Source organism: Rhipicephalus microplus, chromosome 8 (assembly GCF_043290135.1).
Source record: "Rhipicephalus microplus isolate Deutch F79 chromosome 8, USDA_Rmic, whole genome shotgun sequence".
Lineage (NCBI taxonomy): Eukaryota > Metazoa > Arthropoda > Arachnida > Ixodida > Ixodidae > Rhipicephalus > Rhipicephalus microplus.
In genome coordinates, this window is record NC_134707.1 from 13,288,535 (window position 1) to 13,308,778 (window position 20,244).

Consider the following 20,244-nt stretch of genomic DNA (forward strand, 5'->3'; position numbering starts at 1 on the left):
TGAAACTTTTAAAACCTCATGCAGCAGCTCAGAAAAAGTTGCATCACCACTATGCCGAGTATTCTCGTCCTTTAGAGTGACAAAGTATTTAAACATATTCCATATTTACAATAAAAGTAAGAAAGCGCGTTCAACATCTAGACCTCTTTTACACCACCACACAGAAATCTTTCGAAAATATGCACATTACTCTCTGAGAAGCTTAACAAACGTTCATCATGCTCGACCTAAACATATTACGATGCGAGTTCCCTCATTTGTTCCATGAAACAATATTTGATCGTTATCCATTAAAATTAGTGCTACGCGACGATTTCATTCATTATGTACTAATATATGAATTTATGAGTTAACGATTACCAAAGACTTTTTTTGTTAGTGGATATTGAAGCTTCACGCACCAATCGTCTTACTCGCAGGTGGCCAAGATGGTGATGGTCGTGGCCGCGGCATTCGCCCTGTCGTGGACACCATACTTCCTGGTGTCCATGTGGACGCAGTTCGGCACCAACTACCTGGAAAAGCAGAACTACTTCTTCACCATGCTCAGCATCAACCTGCTTGCGTTTCTCAATTCGTGCGTCAACCCATTCATCTACGCGGCCATGAGCAGGCGCTTCCGGGGCGGCTTCCGGCGCATCCTGCTTCCGGTCGCCTGCATCGGAAGCTGCAATTCCAGATCCGGCTGGCCGCCCACCGCAAGGCCAGTGAGCTGCCCCGCCCGTTGTTCGTCAGCATGCGGTTTTGTCATATCACTTCCGGAGTGACCAGTCTGTTGCATGCCTACCTGAGTTATGCATTATGACAAAGTTGGAAACTTCCCGCTCCCTGCACGGCACCAGAACTCCCTCCGGTCGTAGTTGTTTCCTATCTGAAGAATGACTTGGTATTTCATACCTTAAATGTCGTTAGACAGGAACGTAGAAAGACCCTGTCTAATTGCTATTACAACCTTCTGAAATGCGTGCCTAAAGTATACATTAATTCAACTCTAGTTTTGCGAATTATTGTCAATGAACCGAATTCGTCCGCTTTGCCCCCAGCTGATGTCTTGGAAGCTCTCTCTCCCCGATTAGCCCTCCAGCTCCCGTGGTGTCCGCTTCATACAGCTTAGCTTTCTGCCTCAAAGGTTGCCTACCCTCGCAAAATGTTCCCAATTCCTGCGTTTATTGATATGTTTCAAAGAATCCAGCCCCATTTGGGGCACACGTTGTAGAACCAAATGAATTGCGGAAATCTAAGCATCGTCTTTAAAGAGGCCACACCCCTGTAAGTTCATATATTGTCGAGCAGCTGTACAGAGTCTTGAAGTACGAACTGAACTCACCTTCCAGCTTTTTAAGTCATCTGGGAAATGCACATCATCAAACGGCTACTCGGCCCAATCAACATGAACACACATGGCTATATGAATATGGCCATATGAACATGTTTAAAAAAAAACGCCAAGCTCGTGTTTTTTTTTCTGAACATATGATCCCCTATTTGCAAGGCAAAGTTAGCTTCACCGCAAAATTCTTGTGATTCAGCGGCGCCACCACGCTACAAAAGACGACATGGCGAAAGCTCCACCTACAGATGACAATCCACTTGCCCGATAGTTCCACAAGCGCCCACGAATGGCGCTCCACGGAGCACTGGCCTCACGGTGCGGTGTTCAAACTGGAAGCGCGTGCGTCTGTACCTGAGTACCTAAACTCGACACTGAATATCACAGATCTGTAGCTTCTAGCTTCCGATGTAGACGGGTACAGGTGCATCTTGCACTATGGTGCTCATTTGGTTGAACTGGTGCATGTACATAAAGTAAGAAAACTAGCCCGAAAAGACAAATATTACAAGGACGTATGCCAAGTTCTGACTTAGAAAGCTCTAAGTGAGCGGTTGTACGTCAACGCTTAGTCTGTCTTTGTCTTGTCTGGCTAATCTTGTTTCATGCTCTCTATGGTGCATGTGTGTCGGCGTGCAACTGCAAACCTAAAGATAGTGAATACGAAAAGCCGGGTAAATGTCGTTGAGCTTAAACAAGATTTATTTAAGCTACGTTCTCCACATCCGTAGAGTGCAGTTCAGTCGGCAAATACAAAGCTCTATGTAGTGCAGTGTGTGGAGGAATACCATTACTTGCTAAGCGAACTTCCGGCTCTTTTAGAGCAGTTGCCTCTTTTATTCTTCTAGCGAGAAGGAACGTGAGAGCGCAGTTATTTACATATTTGTGTTTGGTTTTACTTAGGCAGGGAAGCATGATGTAATTTAATGGTGCCAGAGACGCAACGCCTAGTGAGTGGGCGCCACATCCTCCTAAATTATGCACGTGGCAGTTTCTTCACAGGGAATATTGGCTTTTGCGCTATCATATGCTGTGCTCTGATTAAGCCTACCCGGCATTTATGGAGGATATCCGATTTGTCACTGAGCATCCATGTCTGGACGTGACGAAATGTGCAAAGCTGTGCTCTCCACCTAAGTGCTTTCATATGGCTCTTCACAGCCATACATTTCATCTTTGGAGCTTCAGAGTTTTTTTTTGTTACTTCCGTTTTCCCTTTTCTGTTATCTTGCGCTACCACACATGTGTCCGTTTCAGTTATAATAGGTTGACTTGGTTTTATTTTTTGCCAAGTAACTTAGCAATTTACAGTAGCTTGTCGCATTTTTTAGGGGTGAAGCTACTCTTAGCCTAACTTTGTCATGCGCCATGCATAACCGAGAGAAGAAGACATGAGAAAGAAAAAAAGGCAGTATCTCCCGAACAGTATATGAGACAGCACTGTCTGATAGACGTACGTAGAAACTGCAGTTGAGGGAGGATATTCTAGATGGCGCTGTAACGCTACTCTCCTATTGGCTGCTGCGCAGGCTGTGACTTGGCTCGCGAGTAGCTTGCGCTCAGCTTCCTTGGCTCGTGTATTGTCGATGTTACCCGCACGCCGTCGGAATTCTCGAACGCGATCGGACACAAGGACGAATGCACGGACGGACGGACACACGAACGGGTGGGCAGACGGACGCTTCGCCACACTCATCATCATTCGCTTCGTGTATATGCCGTGATTTTTTTGCTTATCTCCATTTCCCTAGCAAGTGTACTTATTTTTGTGATGATGATTTTAGTTGTTCCGTCGTTGACTTTGACTAGCTCAGTGTTGCTTTGAAGTGACGTCGAATGAATCAAGAAGTATTCATAAATATGCACTGGCCAACATATTAAATATTCAGGGTCAAATGAAACCCAAACAGCGCCAAGTCTTCGTAATGCTATATTGCGTGCCATCCAGTTGTCACCCTTGGCAGGTGCGCGCATGCTGTTCAGGAAGTCTGCGCAAATGTGCGTAGCGGTCCATAGTGATAAGTGGACGACGAGCCTTCTACCATCAGGAAGGCTTGCCGCTGTGCGAGTTTCATTTGACGCTGACTGTACATGTAGCCGAATAGAGACTACTTTCGGTACAATGTTGAAAAGTAGCTGTGTGCTTCTTTCTACCAGTAGCGCACGTTTTACTGTGCAAAACAAATAAAACATATTTAAAGTCTCGTTGATATTTGAGCGACATTCATTTTCGTACTTTGTAAAAATATTTTGAAGGCAAAATTTTCTTTGTGTCTTACTACGTACTTCTTGAGGCCCCGGTATCTCTTTCGTTCCCGGCATTGCGAGGGTAATAATAAGCAGGCAACAGTTCATAGAATGCAAGATCAAGTGCCCTCAACTCTCATTAATTATCATCAATAACGTGCGTGGCATTAACCTTGTCCTTCGAGTAATAGCCGCCCAGGCTCAACTGAGTACAGGTACGCGACTGAGTTGGAAGCCCCCTTCTAATATTAAAGGAGGTGTACCGCTATTCTACACCCCCCGCCCTCAAGTGCGTCTATGTCTATACTTGTACCAGCGCCATTCCTAAATTATCACTTTCGTTGATGATAATGACCTTCGAATTTCGAGAATTGGGCACTCGTTTTATGAGCAGCACAAACATCGGCTATGCTTCCCCGTATCGTAATAAAAAATACTTACATGTAAAAGGCGATCCGGTATATTATAAGAAGCTACCATCCTCTCTTCATTAGATAATTGTATCTAAGATATTCTGTACTAGACCACCTCCGGATGTATTGGTGCGTGAACATCTGGTATTTTTTTTTGCTATACTCTTTTCTTCTCTTTCTGTGACCACAATCGCAGGCCTGCGGTTCCCGCCTATTCATCGTCGTTCCGGCTTCGCCTCCATCGGCTGCCGAACGGAACCAGCCTGCTGTCGACTGCGTCCAGTGGGTCGCAGAGCGACACCCAGACGCACATGGCACTCCCGGGGACTCACCCCCAGCATCGAGTGGCGGTGGCGTTGAGGAACGCGAGGCAGGCTAGACTCGCCAACGGCAACGTCCTCAGAGACACGGCCACCACCACGGACACCGGACTGCTCTCGCTCTTCGCCACCATCGCTGCCAAGAACGTAGTCCAGGTCGACAGCATGACCGAACAGCATCGTCGGGCTCTGAGCGACTCTATGTTGACAAGACACAATCTCTTCTGTCCTGAAAATGGAAGCCTGCCTTCCGTATCCAAAATGTTGCCCCAAATCGACCCGGTAATGACGTCAAAACGACGAGGCACCACGCAGTGATGATCGCCATTCAGCTTGCAGCCACGAGGAAAAGTTGATAAAGGGCCGCGAGAAAAGATTAATCGCACGAGTGCATCGGGGGGGAGACATCGTGGTTTTGAGAAGTCCGTCTGAGACACTAAGCCCCGTCCTCGAACAGTGTCGTTTACAGAACTATTGAAAGCGGTACAAAAAAGGGAATCTTATTAGTGAGATCCAGGTCCAAGCCCTTACAGAACTATGATATTTGATGTCTTGAAAAGCTGTGTAGGTTTTGCAGCAGTTCAGTTAGAGCTTCGGTACTGCAGTGTCGTTTTGAAAAGTAGTCGGTCCCTTCCTTGTGTGCGTGAGAATGAAGTCCCGACGAAATAAGACGTTCAAGATCTGCAGGGAAACAGTAAATGAGAAATCGTGCTAACGTTGCGGTGCAGTTCTCTAAACCACAAATTCAGCGAAGCTGTTGATCAAAAAAGTGTTACTCCTTCATCTCATGGGAAGCTCAGGCATTACAAAAGGTTGCGTTGCTAAGGTATGACATGTTTATTGTAAATGTACGGTGAACACAGTGGAGGGGACAAGAACCGTATGCCAACCCGAAAGGTTGACGTAGGTTTACTGTGTTCTCATTTAGCACAAAGTGCGGGGAAACAATTATACACGGCTAGACTGTCTCTATGTAGTGACATGACTGTTGTGAGCAAGGACAAGATTATACTGAGTGCGAAATCACATGTGCCCTGCCTTTTCACTAGTATATGTGGTTGAGCCTCCGGCATTCCGGAGTTCTTGGCTAGAGCCTCTGGAGTATGTGTTGACCGGGGGATGACGCCACGCAAAACGTATTCAAGTGTACATTGCAGATAAAGGTGTGACAACAAAGATGGTATTGGATGGGTGCTGATGCTCTTTTAATGTTCTTACAATAAACTTGTTTACTGTATCTAGAGGCATTCGAGGATGTTTGGCTGATATCGCCAAGGCACGTATTGAAGCTCTATGACGTGATATTGAATGGAGCTAAGTGTGCGTGGGAGTAAGACTGTGTTATGGACATCATTCGAACGAAGACTGGTGGTGTAATGGTGCTCATAAAAGTGCGACTGTAACTCGAGATGTCATTGCGTGCTAGTTGCGGTTATCGCTATGCCGTCCGCTATACGTACTATACGGTTATGAAAGGACTTTCTTTCATAGGTAAAATTGGTATTATGTGCCTATGACTGTTTGGATGGTAATACACGTCACGAAGCAAAAAAAAAAACGAACCACAGGCTGATATGTCTTGCAGACAATTTTACTACATGAATGGCTTGCAAATTGACGAAAGTGTAATGCCATGACGATGATGTATCATGAACGCTTTATACTGAGCACTTCACTTGAAGATATACTCAAGCTTGTCAGGCACATTTCGAAGAATTCCACATCAGAGACAGTTGCAATTGGATACAACTGCACTTATTTTCCAGCTCATGCATAAACAGCAAGTCTTCCGTCTGTGACGATGAAGCTCAGAGGAAAGAAATTAAGTTGTTTCGGTGAGAATTTCTAGTTTGATATCCGAGGCGGGAGAGGGTCAATGCTGTGAGAAAGATTTAACAGCCCACTTTCCACATTAGTGCTCTGACTCATTGCACGAAAGGAAGTGCAAATGTATTAGTTTTTCTTATCATGGTACCTTAAGAGCGTTTAAATTCCAAATCGTTCCACACGTCAAACTGGTCCTTGGAATTAGATGCAGATGGACAGAATGGTGCTAGAATATCTACATATGTGACAACCAAAGAAGCAGCATTTTATAGGATAAAAGGTCTGGTTGAAAAAGCGTGTTTTATTTCTTAAAAAATTATGCGTTTTGAAGAAGTCTTTTAGATTGTTTGCAAGCTTCCAGTTATTAAAATCCAGGTTTTCCAGTTGTTAAACTTATGAATATTTTCGTGGTGAAGTGTTTTGAGCCTATTAGTAAAAAATTTAGGGCGTACAAACTCGAGCGCATAAGAGTAGAGTTAGGCAACTAATGTGTCCCAGCCTGCTGCGCCTGTCTTTTCGCCGTTTGCTTTATTTTTAACAAGAAATAGCCCAGCCCCAGCACCCAAACAGCAACACTTTCCACCGTTCTACGTAATTCAAGTTTTTTCCGCCCCCCAAAAAATTGCAAATGGAGTATTCAGTGTTCAGATAAGGTGAATTTACAGAATCGACCAAAGGAAGATAAGCTTTGGTATAAATGTACGCACGTTGATAATGTAATCAACTTGGAAAGTTCTGCGATTACACTTCAAAACTGCACCAGCCTCGTTCACAAAAAAAAAAGTCAAGCATGAATCCGTCCTTGAGTCTCAAATACAAGAGACGCCGACAAAGAGTAACGGCGCAAAGAAACCCCAAGACCAACGGCGCTGCTTCCTGGGCATCAGGTTTTTTCTACGCGATTAGTAGTGATTGGGGTGATTTGTAGTGATTTGCCCCGAGGCGTGCTAAACATTGTGTAATTGACACGTGTTTATGGCATTCATGAAAGGGTGAACATAAATTAGATTATAAGACTGAGACTTCGTGTTAGAAATTATTCATAGATACCCTGTTTACACAAAGCGCCTTATAAAGGAGGGCGCTCTTTAGATACACTGAAGAATAGTAACGCATTCTTATCTCTACATACGTTATGCCCGACGATATAATCTAGTGGTCTATATTTTTGAAAACTAAAAAAAAACATTATTGCACTTGTATAAACCATCCCACATTTGCATGCGTGCTGGCGATGCACTCCGCTTCTCTCGTGTACGTATCATTGTCATGGTTCGTGTGAAAAATTGTGCTCTCAGGCCACGCCCTAATTAAGAGAAAAGATTATTTCCGATCACATAAAATAACTCACAGCCTGTCTTATACTTGAGCTCAAATGCATAGTGTTCCTATATAATCCCGTGTGTATTGTCTCTCTTCCACTGGAGCAAAGTACTTGCTTAAGATATACGCTATGTTGTACGGAAACACAAGAGAACCAGGGATTGGAGCCATTGCGCTGGTACCAACGACTGCTGTAAACGAAGTTGAGAACATTCAGCTCGTTTTTATGGGGTCCCTTTGCGAGTATTTTTAATGAGACCCCTAACAATATTTGAAACTACTCGCAAACCTTCTGAGAAGGTTGCCTCAGTATATCTGATAATCAGGAGAGTGACATAGGTGCACCGAATAAAGTCATTTATTGCCGGTTTTTAGATGCCAGAATTGGTGCGGATCACAGCGCCACCATATCAAATCTTTAGACGTCGCTACATTGGTGACGATGTGAGGCCTTGCGACGTCTCTTGCACGACTGACCTGATTGGTTACCTGCGTTTGTAAAATACCAAGTGACACAGCGCCAGCGGTGGCGCTGAGATGAACTAAATGTACGCATGTTATGGTCTTAGTGATCTTCCACACGGTGGCCGACAATCGCGGAGAGAAGAGTTTCGTCCGCGTCACTCGGCCAAAGCAAAAAGCTGAGAAGAAAAAACACGTATTCACAGGAGAGTGAATTTTCAATCACCTGTAGCTCCTTTCAAACAAGGCACTTAAACTAAATGTAGTGCAGGTGATTTGCTCTAGCTATAATAAAATGCTTTCCATAAAGCAAAAGAATCTATCAATTATTCAGATATTTATGTGCATACCTGAGCGAAAAGTCTGTTGGCAACTCTTGCACGGTGGGCATTGCAACTTAGAAGTGTGGTGGTTTCGGCTAGAGGGCATTGCAAACTGTGTAAACACTCTCGAAGCCAAATGTTTAATTACACAATGGTGTGTTTCGCAACGTGAATACGAAGTTGTCATCTACAAATTAAGAAAAAAAATATTTCCATGAAGGGTTTAACCAAGAATTGTCAGATAGCTCGACCGTGCATATATTCCCCATATGTTGTAATGCATCAAATATGGCGGTAGGTAACGCAAGATTTCTAACCACTTAACCGACTGTTTCCCGAGTGTTAGAGTGCTTCAAAGTCACCGCGAACGTTAATAAACGTTTTACCGTTTGTAATGTGATCTGGCTGTCTAACTTCGTTTGCAGCGTACTCATCGCGACAGGATGTCTCATCTTACTTGTTATTCACAACACTGATGTGATGCTGATGTAATGATGCAATTCTGATGTCAACCCGAGCTTTTGTTGAAAATGGTTCTCTTAGAAAGGCTCAGAGGAGTGTTGTAAGCTTCGTTTGGTAGCTCAAGAATGGTTTCCTTTGAGTGAAGTAATGATGACAGTATACAGATGACTGGCTACAGAGGTAACCATCACCTATCGGGCTTGAATCACAGCAACTGTGTCACTGGTTTTTATCAAACTGTGCAGAGGAGACACCTGGCACCTGGACACCATATGTTGAGGACACCACGTATTGAGATACGTAAATAAACCTCACGTAACTATTTTAAAATACGATCTTTAGTTCTAAGTTGCACGTAAAATGTGAACAAGGCGAACACACAAAGCACGACTCTATATAAGCTCATCTATGAAAAAGACAAAGTGCATGTCACAAACATGGATTCACAAAAGGCCAAACCATACGTCTCCCTTATAGCCACTTATTCCCCTTGTGATCCCGAGCGTGCAAGCTGTGAAAGTGTCTTTACGTATTGCACTGTGAAATTATGTACTATGTGTAGCACGTGATTCAATTCTATGTGATACATGTTCATACGCGCTCACTAGAGTGTACGGCAAGAGCGTTTCATGAACGTTTGCTGTTGTTAAAAACATAAGATATTTTCTTTTGAACAAATAAAATCACATGTTTTGTACTAAATCTGACCATGTGGTTAATAACTTTAAAAAATTCAGTGGCCTTTTACTGAATGTGAAGATCATGCTCAATATCTATCTATCTATCTATCTATCTATCTATCTATCTATCTATCTATCTATCTATCTATCTATCTATCTATCTATCTATCTATCTATCTATCTATCTATCTATCTATCTATCTATCTATCTATCTATCTATCTATCTATCTATCTATCTATCTATCTATCTATATATCTATTATATGGGGGTTTTGGGACATTAAACCCCACATATCAATCTATCTATCTCTCCGTCTGTCTATCCGTTTGCCTATGTATAGATAGTTAGATAGATGGATAGATAGATAGATAGATAGATAGCTTGATAGATAGATAGATAGCTTGATAGATAGATAGATAGATAGATAGATAGATAGATAGATAGACAGACAGACAGACAGACAGACAGACAGACAGATAGATAGATGGATAGATAGATAGATAGATAGATAGATAGATAGATAGCTTGATAGATAGATAGATAGATAGCTTGATAGATAGATAGATAGATAGATAGATAGATAGATAGATAGATAGATAGATAGATAGATAGATAGATAGATAGATAGATAGATAGATAGATAGATAGATAGATAGATAGATAGATGAGCGAGAAAAGCAGTCGGTGGACAAGAGTTTTTGGTTGGAAAACAATTCATAGTAATAAGGGCTGCAGCGCGAGCACGCAGGTGCTAGAAGAAACACTTTGTCCTCTTTGCTTTTCTTGCCTCGTCTTTCATTCGTTTTTTCTAGCACCTTCGTGCTCGCGCTGGAGCCCTTATTACCATGAATTCAAACCAACAAGCCCAAATAGCCGTTCTTCTTCAATTGGAAAACAAACCTTACTGAAAAGCTTCCTAGCAGATTGTTGAAAACTGTTCATTGGAAGGTCACGTGCAGAATGGCAAGCAGGCCGAACGTGCCCCGCATTTGTCAGGCCCACATGACGCACGAAACGTACTCACAGATACAGATGAACGCGAATAAGCATCGCAGTTGTTACTTCGAGGTGTCCGACTTACAAAGAGTACAGCACAAGACGATAGAATACGTGCTGTCTTCTTTTCTTCGCTGCGTATTCTACTTAGCGATGAACAAGCAACAAGCTAAAACACTTTCTTTTCTCTATTTTTCTTTTCTGGGTTTCCATGTTCTAGCTCACCAAACTGGGAAAACTAATATTGCGCTATTCCTGCTTTGAAAGACGGAGGAAAGAATTTAATTATGCAGTTGTTTTCACGGACGACAAGTGAACACTTATTGCCGCGGCGCGTGTTGGTGCAGCGAAGGCGAAAACCAGGTGCGTCGAATGCTTTTAGCGGCAAAATGAAACGACACTTAGGTTTTGTGCGAAACTAATGTGCACGAATCGGCATCCTCGGCTTCTCACTCCATTCCGCGTAGCGAAGCCACCTCAGGCCGAATGGCCTTTACCTTCGCTTTGTATTTCTGCAACTTTTCAGGAATAAAACCTGTTCGTTCAAAAATAAGGCAGTTTACTCTCTCAGGCCAGGCCGCGTACACCTGTTTACAGCAGTAGATGGCTATTTGATACATTTTTGTCGATCGCCCTTTTTTTACGCTATACCTGCAACGAGTCTCATCTGCGGTGGAGAGTCTTTCGTAGCAATGAAAGAAATCAATGCATGTCAGTACAGAAGAACACACCTTTACTGCGGCGCAGTCGAACAGAGCACCTCCATTTTTGTGTGGCATTTCTTTACCTAATAAAATAACTCATCGACTAAATAAGTAATCATGATCATAAAATATGCTTTTTATAGGCTGCTACATGCTTAAACATTAAAGACAAATTACAGAAGTGAAGAGAACTTTACAGGTAAGAGATAATTCAATACATAAATTCACAGAAGAACGCACTTTTTCTCTGAAAGTAGTCGTGTCGAGATAGTAATTGTGGTTGTTCATGACATTTATTAGACTTGAAAAATATTTGCCCAGCAAATTCGTTATTCTAAGCATAAAATATCCTTTTCTACACTACTGCCTCCTCAAATATCCAAATATGACTACAACAGGAAAAATGCTTACGAATAATTTCCTGTGCAGATCTTCGAGCCGGCTGCGTTAAGTGGTGCTAGTGTAGTGCAGAACTTACGCGGTATTTTTTTCGTTTCTCAGTCATTATTTTAGCCCCAGATATATATATATCTATACATGTTCAAGATTACTTCTAACAATGTATTAGTTATATTACAATTATTATTGATTAGCTTGCGCACAGTTATTTTGAATAAGTAGATAACACAAGAACATACGCTTGTCCTCTAATGTGTTTCCTTTCTCCTTTCATTTGTCTCAGTTTATATCATCGTGACGTAGTCTTACCCTTAAATTATGATACTGTGTGAGCATACGTGTGTTGTATTTGTTTCGTAAGGATGACATTGTGCACGGCTTGAAGTACCATTTTGTAGCACCTGTTATTACGTAGCCGGTTCACATAGCTCAAGTTGTCTCTTGGCGTCGAGGATCGGCTTTCCTAATTTCATTCTTTGACTCGTGCACCAATGCTTTGCTGTTATCGTTTTCTGTATATCGCATCATTATCCTCTACTTTTCTTATTTATGCGTTACCTTTTTTTTTCGATTCCTTTTATGGTTCGGTTCTCCCCACATTTCGATGTTACATTTTTGACTTACTGAAAAAAAAAATGGAATATCGTTGGTTGTTCTTCTCGCTACAGCATCAATTGATATTCAATTTATCTTCCAAAACGCTGTGAAATGTCGACGCTGTGGCGTGCTCCAGTGGAATGACAGGAATAGGAACATTCCTCTTTTCTATCTCCTATGTTTTAGCTATTTTCGTTGTGCTGTACCCCCTACATACACAAGCGAAGAGGAAGCGGCACTGAGCCACAAGATCCTTGTCCATCCGAGAGCATCTTTTGCACAAGAGTTGCTCAGTTGCTCCTTCGTATAACTACGCACGCTTTATTCACGTTTTTTTTTTCAGAAGTGCCCTTCCTAACCACATTCAGCTAGTGAATAAACACACACACACACACACACACACACACACACACACACACACACACACACACACACACACACACACACACACACACATATATATATATATATATATATATATATATATATATATATATATATATATATATATATATATATATATATATATATATATATATAATTATTTGACTGCATGTAGTTTGCTGGGACACGAAAAAGGTAAGAGGAAGCGGAAATGTCAGTCGCTAAAGTGCGATTGGTTATTTGAAATAACAGATGCGCGCGTGCGTGCATGTAGATCGGAATAAAGTGGTCACACACGCATATTAAAGAGCTGCATCTCACTTCTCAAAGGTGAGACGGATGTATCACTGATTGCTATCACTTTCACACTAAGAATATTGGCACGAGCTATCGGTGATACGTGTGTGTCACTTTTCCAAAATGAGAAGCAGCTCTCTGACAGGCTAGTATGAACACTTCTTGCCAATACTGATACATGCATGCGGAGATAGTTGAAAGCTGGTGGCTTGTTCTTTCAAACAAACTATTGAAGATGAGCGCCCAACCTTTCTGCTCACTTCTCTTTCTTCTTTCATCTTTTTTTTAAGCTTGATTTGATATGTGGGGTTTCACGTCGCAAATCCACCATATGATTATGAGAGACGCCTTGGTGGAGGACTTCGGAAATTTCAACCACCTGCGGTTTTTTAGCGTGCACCCAAATCTGATCACACGGGCCTACATCATTTTCGCCTCCATTGAAATTGCAGCCGCCGCAGCCGGGATTTGATCCCACAATCTGCGGGTCTACAGCCGAGTAGCTTAGCCACGATACACCACCGCGGCGGGGCTCCTTTTTCAAGCTTGAGCCGTTATATCTACCCTTCAACGTAGAATTCTACGTTAAGCTTTTCGAGGCTGCACAACGAGAGTTCCTAAGAGATGAGCACGCGACCAAACTTCTTTGTGATGCTTTGAACGAACGAACTGGTTAACGAATGTTGATTTCCAGCGAAATATTGACAATAGGGCTTGATAAGTGAACGAGGTGAGATGGAGCGAAAAAAATCGTGGCATATCCGTGAAGTGAGTTATGATGAGTGAGTGAAGCAGTGAGAGCATTTGGATACCTCGCGAAATTCATCACTCATGCAGGTAAACGAGTGACAAGGCTGTGTACAGGTATATAAAAAAGTTTATTGATAATAACTGGTATGATGGGTTAATATGTGAATTTTGTTTTGCCTTCATTGCTACTGCTTTGTGGCGTCGAATGTAGCATGATGTTGATGAAGACGAAGTTTGGGCAGGTTCCGATGGTGGTTTTGGATTCTTCACAGCAATAACAAATACATCGTAGAGGACATCGAGACGTAATCTGCTGCGCAAGCCAGTCATTGTCCGTGATCATCACCGTCATGATTTTAATCGTAATCTGCGTCGTCGTCATGGTGTATAGTGGGTACCTTGCATGTCATGGCAGAAAGAGAATCTGGCTCTGGAACGCGCTGGTTCTTAATCATTATCAGCATCATCGTCATGGTAGGCGGTGAACACGGCACACAACAACGCTGCACAAGCATCAACCTTAAGGAGCTTCGCCGCTTAAATAACAAAAAACATTCACAGGAATGTGAGCACATTCGTGCAGAGAACGTGTATGTGTACCACAAGGCGCCAAAATAGGAAACAGTGAACATGTGCGCTCGAGAAGCAAGCAGCTGAAATGTTATAAATGGCAATACTACATAAATTAAAACACCTTATGATTGTACGAGACGTTGTAGTGGAGGGCTCCGGAAATTTTGATCACCTGGGGTTCTTTAACGTGCACACAAATCAAAGAACACGGGCCTCAAGCATTTTCACTTATTTCTAAAATACGGCCACTGCGTCCGGGATTTGCTCCTGCGGGTCAGCAGCCAAATGCCTTAGTCACTATACTACCATGGCTGGTAATGTCATATGTGGAGATAGCAGAAAAGAATGAATGACCGTTAAAGGGCATACAAGGCTACGTGGCTAAAAAGTAGTGAAATTATCTCAGAGAGCGTGTGTTCCAGAAGCTATATTTTTTGGAGTATACTCTGTTTTATTTTGGAGTTGTTGATGTAGAATTATTGGCTATTTGAAAAACCATTATGCTAAACATGAAACATTCATTGGGAGGAGGAAAATAACACACGTGATGTTTCATGTTTGTTTGCTTGCTAACGACCTTCTCAAACGTGGCTCAAACAAGATGATCTATACTCCCTAATGTCAGCACCATCTGGCAAGTGACAGCTCCGTTCACGTCCCAGTGACCCAGTGAACCACGTCTTTCTTGTCAGCCGTATGAGACGGGTAGGCTAGAAAAAAAAAATTCTTTGTCGACGCAGGACGAGATGGGCTTCACTATAGGCTGTTTGCGCAACGACAACAGTTCCCGCCAAAGGAACCACTGCACAAAGATATAAAATCTTTCTCGCAATTTTCCAAACTCGACAATTTTCTCCACGCTACTCTGACCTTCTAATATTGACGCGTCAGTGTTGCGAATGAAGAACAAGATGTTTTGTTTGCGTTAGTTTTTTACCAGCTTTTTTTAACAGTTTTTATAACGGTGCTTCGTAATTTGGCGCTCATAAAAATTCCCTCAAACAGTTAAAAATCCACATTGTTCTGTAAACTAGAACTCTGTTGTCATTTATTTCTCTATCATAGCTTCATTTTTAAACAAGGTAGTGGTTGGACATTAAAGTTAAATATTGAATTGAATTGACCTGAAGATGAGGGGTACCAGGAGGGATCAAACGAGGACTTGGTGGTCTCTCTTTGATGGGGTCGAAGTGGTAGAGTAGACTGAGCGATGTCAGGCAAAGACCATCAGACCAAAAGCCTCCTGCTCATGTCGTAGTTTTGGCACGTATAAGGTTCCATACATTTTAACATAACTTGTTTAGGGGCTACTAGGTTCACACTTCTAAACAAATTGAGTGATTATATTTGTGGGGGTTAACGTCCCAAAACCACCACATCATTATGAGAGACACCGTAGTGGAGGGTTCTGAATATTTCGACCACCTGGGGTTCTTTAACGTACACCCAAGTCTGAACAAACAGGCCTACAGCATTTTCGCCTCCATCGGAAATGCAGCCGCCGCAGCCCGGATTTGATCCCGCGACCTGCGGGTCAGCGGCCGAGTACCTTAGCCACTAGAAATGCTTCTAATCTACCGAGCGCGAATATAGTACGGGTCAATGAGCAGCTATATTGACAAAACAAAGGTCTATATAGCGCAAACCTTGTTGCCGCATAAACTATGCGTTCATGGTTTGTGCGGCAACAAGGAAACACGAGAACGCGGGCGCTCTGTTTTTGACAATGCAGCATTTCATTTCTCTGTACAAGCTTAGGAATTTCGGGGCTGTGCGGGAATTCAGTGGCCATAGCACTTACGGAACCCCTGTCAGAAAAAAAAAGAAAGCGAATGTGTCAAAGATAGTACAGCGATATTGCGCAACAAAGTAAGAACATCAAACTGTCTGATGTTCTAAACTGCGTTCGGGCATCGGAAGAAGGAATTTTTTTAGTGTGTGTGGTTATAATGAGCAGTGCTTTTGGGGATGCAGATTATTCAGTATACAGTGTAACTTCAGCTGAACAATTTTTAGGTCCGTCTCCCAAATAATTTTTGCTAAAATGAAAGCTATAGCTGGCTAAAAGTTGCTCTAAATGGTTAAAACTTCCGTGGTTCAAATAAAATTTAAACTTTTGTTCAAAACACTGCTTATTCGAAGCTGAATATCAGCTAATTTAGCGTTTTTTGAAGAATTTACTAATACTTTGCCACAATCAAGCACTCAAAATAACATATTAATAGTATGTGGGATTGTACGCCCCGAAACCATGATTTGATTATGAGGGATGCCGTTGTGCGGCACTCCGGAATTTTCGGCTCCATCAGAATTTGGCCGCCATCGAACCAATGACCTTCGTTGTCAGTTACCCAGCACCCTAGGCATTCAACCGTCGAGGCTGACCAATTAATCATTTAAGGGAACTATAGTAAAGCGGTTTTTCGCGTATAAGTACATTTTCACAATATCGAAAACATCATTCTTACCGCGACACAAGCCCTGGTACTGGAGAAATCATGCGAAAAGAAACTGTTGGTGGAGACGCCCTTTTCAGATACCCGCAACCGGCAGTATGACGCCATAAATTTTGTGGGCGTGTACTGGGTCAGACAAAGTTTCTATTTCATAAAATTTAAGTACATTTTAATATGTGGGTTCTATACACTTAGCATACGGAGACTCAGAAGATTTCATCATACCACTGTCACGTAAGAACAAAAACACATTGGGGAATTTTTTGCGTCTCGCGCGGAGATTGTGGAGCGAATTTTAAAAGTTCGACTTTAACCTTCATTGTCGTCGCTAATAATGAACGTATGGCGGTGGATCTTATGACATTAGAGATCTCAGAGTGCAGTTTATCAACCTAAACTAACTCGCTATTTTTCTTTGTTATGCTTTTACTACTGTTGGCCATGAATTTAGCCACTGTGTCCAAACTCTCACAATTCTTGCCCGGCGCGTCGCTCTGATATTGACAGCAATGGGCTTCCCTTTTTTTTTCAAGTACATCAGTGCTTCTTTCAATTTTTTTCTGTTTCCTCAAAAAGAGTTTTTGTTTTTCCTGATCTTCTTCTTTCTGAGATAGAAGGAAAGAAAGGTAAACTGAAGGGCTTGGTTTTTTTGTCAGACAAAATAATAATAAAAACTGACAAACAATTAGGTGGAGGAAAGTATATGAGTGTTATTAAAAGTAATTGTATGTAACTGCGACGAAAGAAAAGTGAACGAACAGATAGCTTGTCGTGGGCATGGACCCAACCTGCGACCTTCGAATAACGTGTTTGATGCTCCACGAAATTGGCAATCCACGGCGCAATCCCCACTTTTTCCCATGGGAGATATATATGAATTAAAACGTGGAAGAGTCAGTCAGCGCCACCTGTTGCCATTGCGGAGAGTGTGGGACACTCGTTTTTTTTTTTTGTTGGTTTTGCGTAGTACGTGATTTTATCACGTGCTGACACACTATCTACCGAGTGTCTCACAGTATCCACTAGACACTAGAGTCACCAATAAAGTAGTCCTCGAAACGCAAGGCCTCTCTGTACGCAGTCTTTCGAAAATATCTTATCAATATCAGGTGTGAGTCATAAATATGTTTACAGAAGAGAAATGCGCTCCGCAATAATACTATTTAACTAAAATGCGTTAGCAATGGGAGTGATGGCTCTAGATTTCAAGATTGTTCGTCCAACTGACGTACATTCAAGTTTGCATATACATATTGGTGTGCGATTTTCTCTGTTTCCTATCGTATTAGTGCTCTAGAGTCAACCATCCCGAACATTTGCTACAAGGCTTTTCTTAAGTACACTTTGTCGACTAAAGCCTGCCAAGCGAGTCAGTTTTAACACTCTCCCTGTACAGGTTGCGTCGGCAGTGTTGTCTAGCATTTTGTAAGGCGATTGCTATGCATCTCCATCAAGATAACTTTCTATAGCGCACCGAAAGAACACCTCCCTTTTTATCTACTCAATTTTCACCCCTGTGTCGTCATAGAATTCCCTCTCTTATTCATGGGTGTTTGAGTTTCTGCGAATAGGCAGGTGAGGTGCTGTCGCGTCTTATTAAAAATGGCCGCATTCAAGGTGGACCATATTCGTTGACGCGCCTGTACCAGTGAGAGAAGGCACCCTCGCTTTTTGGAGTAGGTGCACGTGGTATGAAATTTAGAACGCTCATCAATATGCGGCGGAGCCAAGCCAGGACAGCGAAGTGCGGACGTGATAAAATGCGTTTCTCAGACGAAGCGTCTTCGGGGCCGCTTTGTTCAGTACGTGTGGCAGCACCTCTTATTGCTGCCAGGTTCTATATTGTTAATAATAAAATTTTAAGAGTTTTAAGCAAGTAAAACTTCAGGGTTCTGCACAAACTATGGGCGCAGAGTATGCCCTGACTGCAGCTACTGCGAGAGCCCCCTTAAAAGAAACGACACGTCAAGGAATAGAAAATGCACTGAATGTGCCAGTGCTTTTTTATTTAATAAAACGCATGACGGTGCGTATACTCCAAAGTACCGATATCTGGCGATCCTCCCTGCTCATTTACTTCACCGTTATGTTGTTTTGAGCAACCTTATGTGCGTAGTGACGCGTGTAAAATTTTTTATATAAGTGATGGAGTTTAGCGCTCAAAACCGCAATATCACTATGAGGAACGTCACAGTGAAAAGCTCCGAAAATTTCGACCACCTGAGGTTGGTTAATGCACACCGAAGTCTAGGTACACGTGTCTCTAGCATTCCACTTTCTTTGAAATGAGGCTGGCGTGGCTAGCACTCGATTCAACGTTTTCAGGGTCACCAGTGTAGCACCACAATCACGAAACCACCTTTGTGTTGCAATGCTTTTAATCCCTTTCTTCACACATGTACGAACTATTTCACCTTTCAACTCTTGCTCAGTTTCTAGAGGCTCAAAAGTGTGCACCGTGACACAAAAAAAGACGCAAACAATGACGGGTTACACTGTAAAGCAGTTTGCACATTTAAGGGTGTTTTTTTTGTGTCTAACTAACATCCTACAATAAGGATGTTATTTAGAGACATGTAGAGCACCTTGAAAGGTAAAACCTAGTATACAGTGTACAATTTTGGGTGCAAACTGGTTTACATTGTACAATTGTGGGTGCAAACTGGTTAACAGTGTACAATTGGGGGTGCAAACTGGTTTAGAGTGCTCAATTGGGGGTGCAAACTGGTTTAGAGTGTATAGTTAAGGGTGCAAACTGGTTTATAGTGTACAACTGGGGATGCAAGCTTGTTTCCAGTGTACAACTGGGAGTGCAAACTGGTTTACAGTGTACAATTAGGGGTCAAACCGGTATACATTGTAAAATCAAGGGGTGCAAACTTGTTTACAATACGCAATCGGGGATGCACACTGGTTGCCAGTGTACAATTGAGGGTGAAAAGTCGTTTACAGTGTACAATTAGGTGCTCTAACTGGTTTCCAGTGTGCATTTGGGGGTGCAAGCTGGTTTAAAGTGTACAATTAGGGGTGCAAACTGATTTACAGTGTATCATTGGGGGTTCACACTGGTTTACAGTGTACGATTGGAACGTTTCCAAAAGTTTGTGCATTCACTCTCTACACTATGGCTCACTGCCTTATAGTTGTCTGTCACAAAACGGGCGTGCTTCTGTGAAATCTGGCAATATTTACTAATTTCTAACCCTACCGTGCCCATATGTAGATCACGTAGTCTATTCAGGTAATACCTTTTAAAACTCGCTTGTAAAGGCACTTCTTTAATGACTTTCTTTTTGTTTAGTTTCACATTATCGGGAATCAAGGCATCACGCAAGAATTTTCTCGGGGTTGTTTATATATACAATGGCCAACTTTGTTAGCTAGAGATCGATGTGAGGGCGTGTAAATATTTCAGCATCAACAGAAAAGTCAAAAGCGTGCAAGAATATGGGTGGGTGGTTAGATGTTTGAACAACCCAAACGCACCAATAGTTATAACCGTACGGGCAAGGGCTCTAAAACAGAAAAGGAGACAAATGTGTCGAAGATATTTCAGCGATGTTGTGCAACAAAAAAAATCGTACTATTTGATGTTCTAACCTGCCCTCGGGTATCGGACGACAGGATCCGAACAACATATTCAATCCCCCCCCCTTCCTTAATTTATACAGCGGTTGACCAGTTGACGTCAAAGATGCC

At 42.4% G+C, this 20,244-nt stretch overlaps 1 protein-coding gene across 1 annotated transcript in view; it reads left to right on the plus strand.

The window, feature by feature from the left end:
- The window catches only part of LOC119165205 (galanin receptor type 1), a 79,649-nt gene extending 70,240 nt beyond the window's left edge, over nucleotides 1–9,409 (plus strand). Inside the window, exons 4-5 of the mRNA XM_075871068.1 lie at nucleotides 420–707; nucleotides 4,187–9,409. Of these exons, the coding sequence (XP_075727183.1) occupies nucleotides 420–707; nucleotides 4,187–4,369 (471 nt within the window). The 3' untranslated portion in view covers nucleotides 4,370–9,409. The remainder of the gene's footprint in view (nucleotides 1–419; nucleotides 708–4,186) is intronic.
- Nucleotides 9,410–20,244: the final 10,835 nt, after the last annotated feature.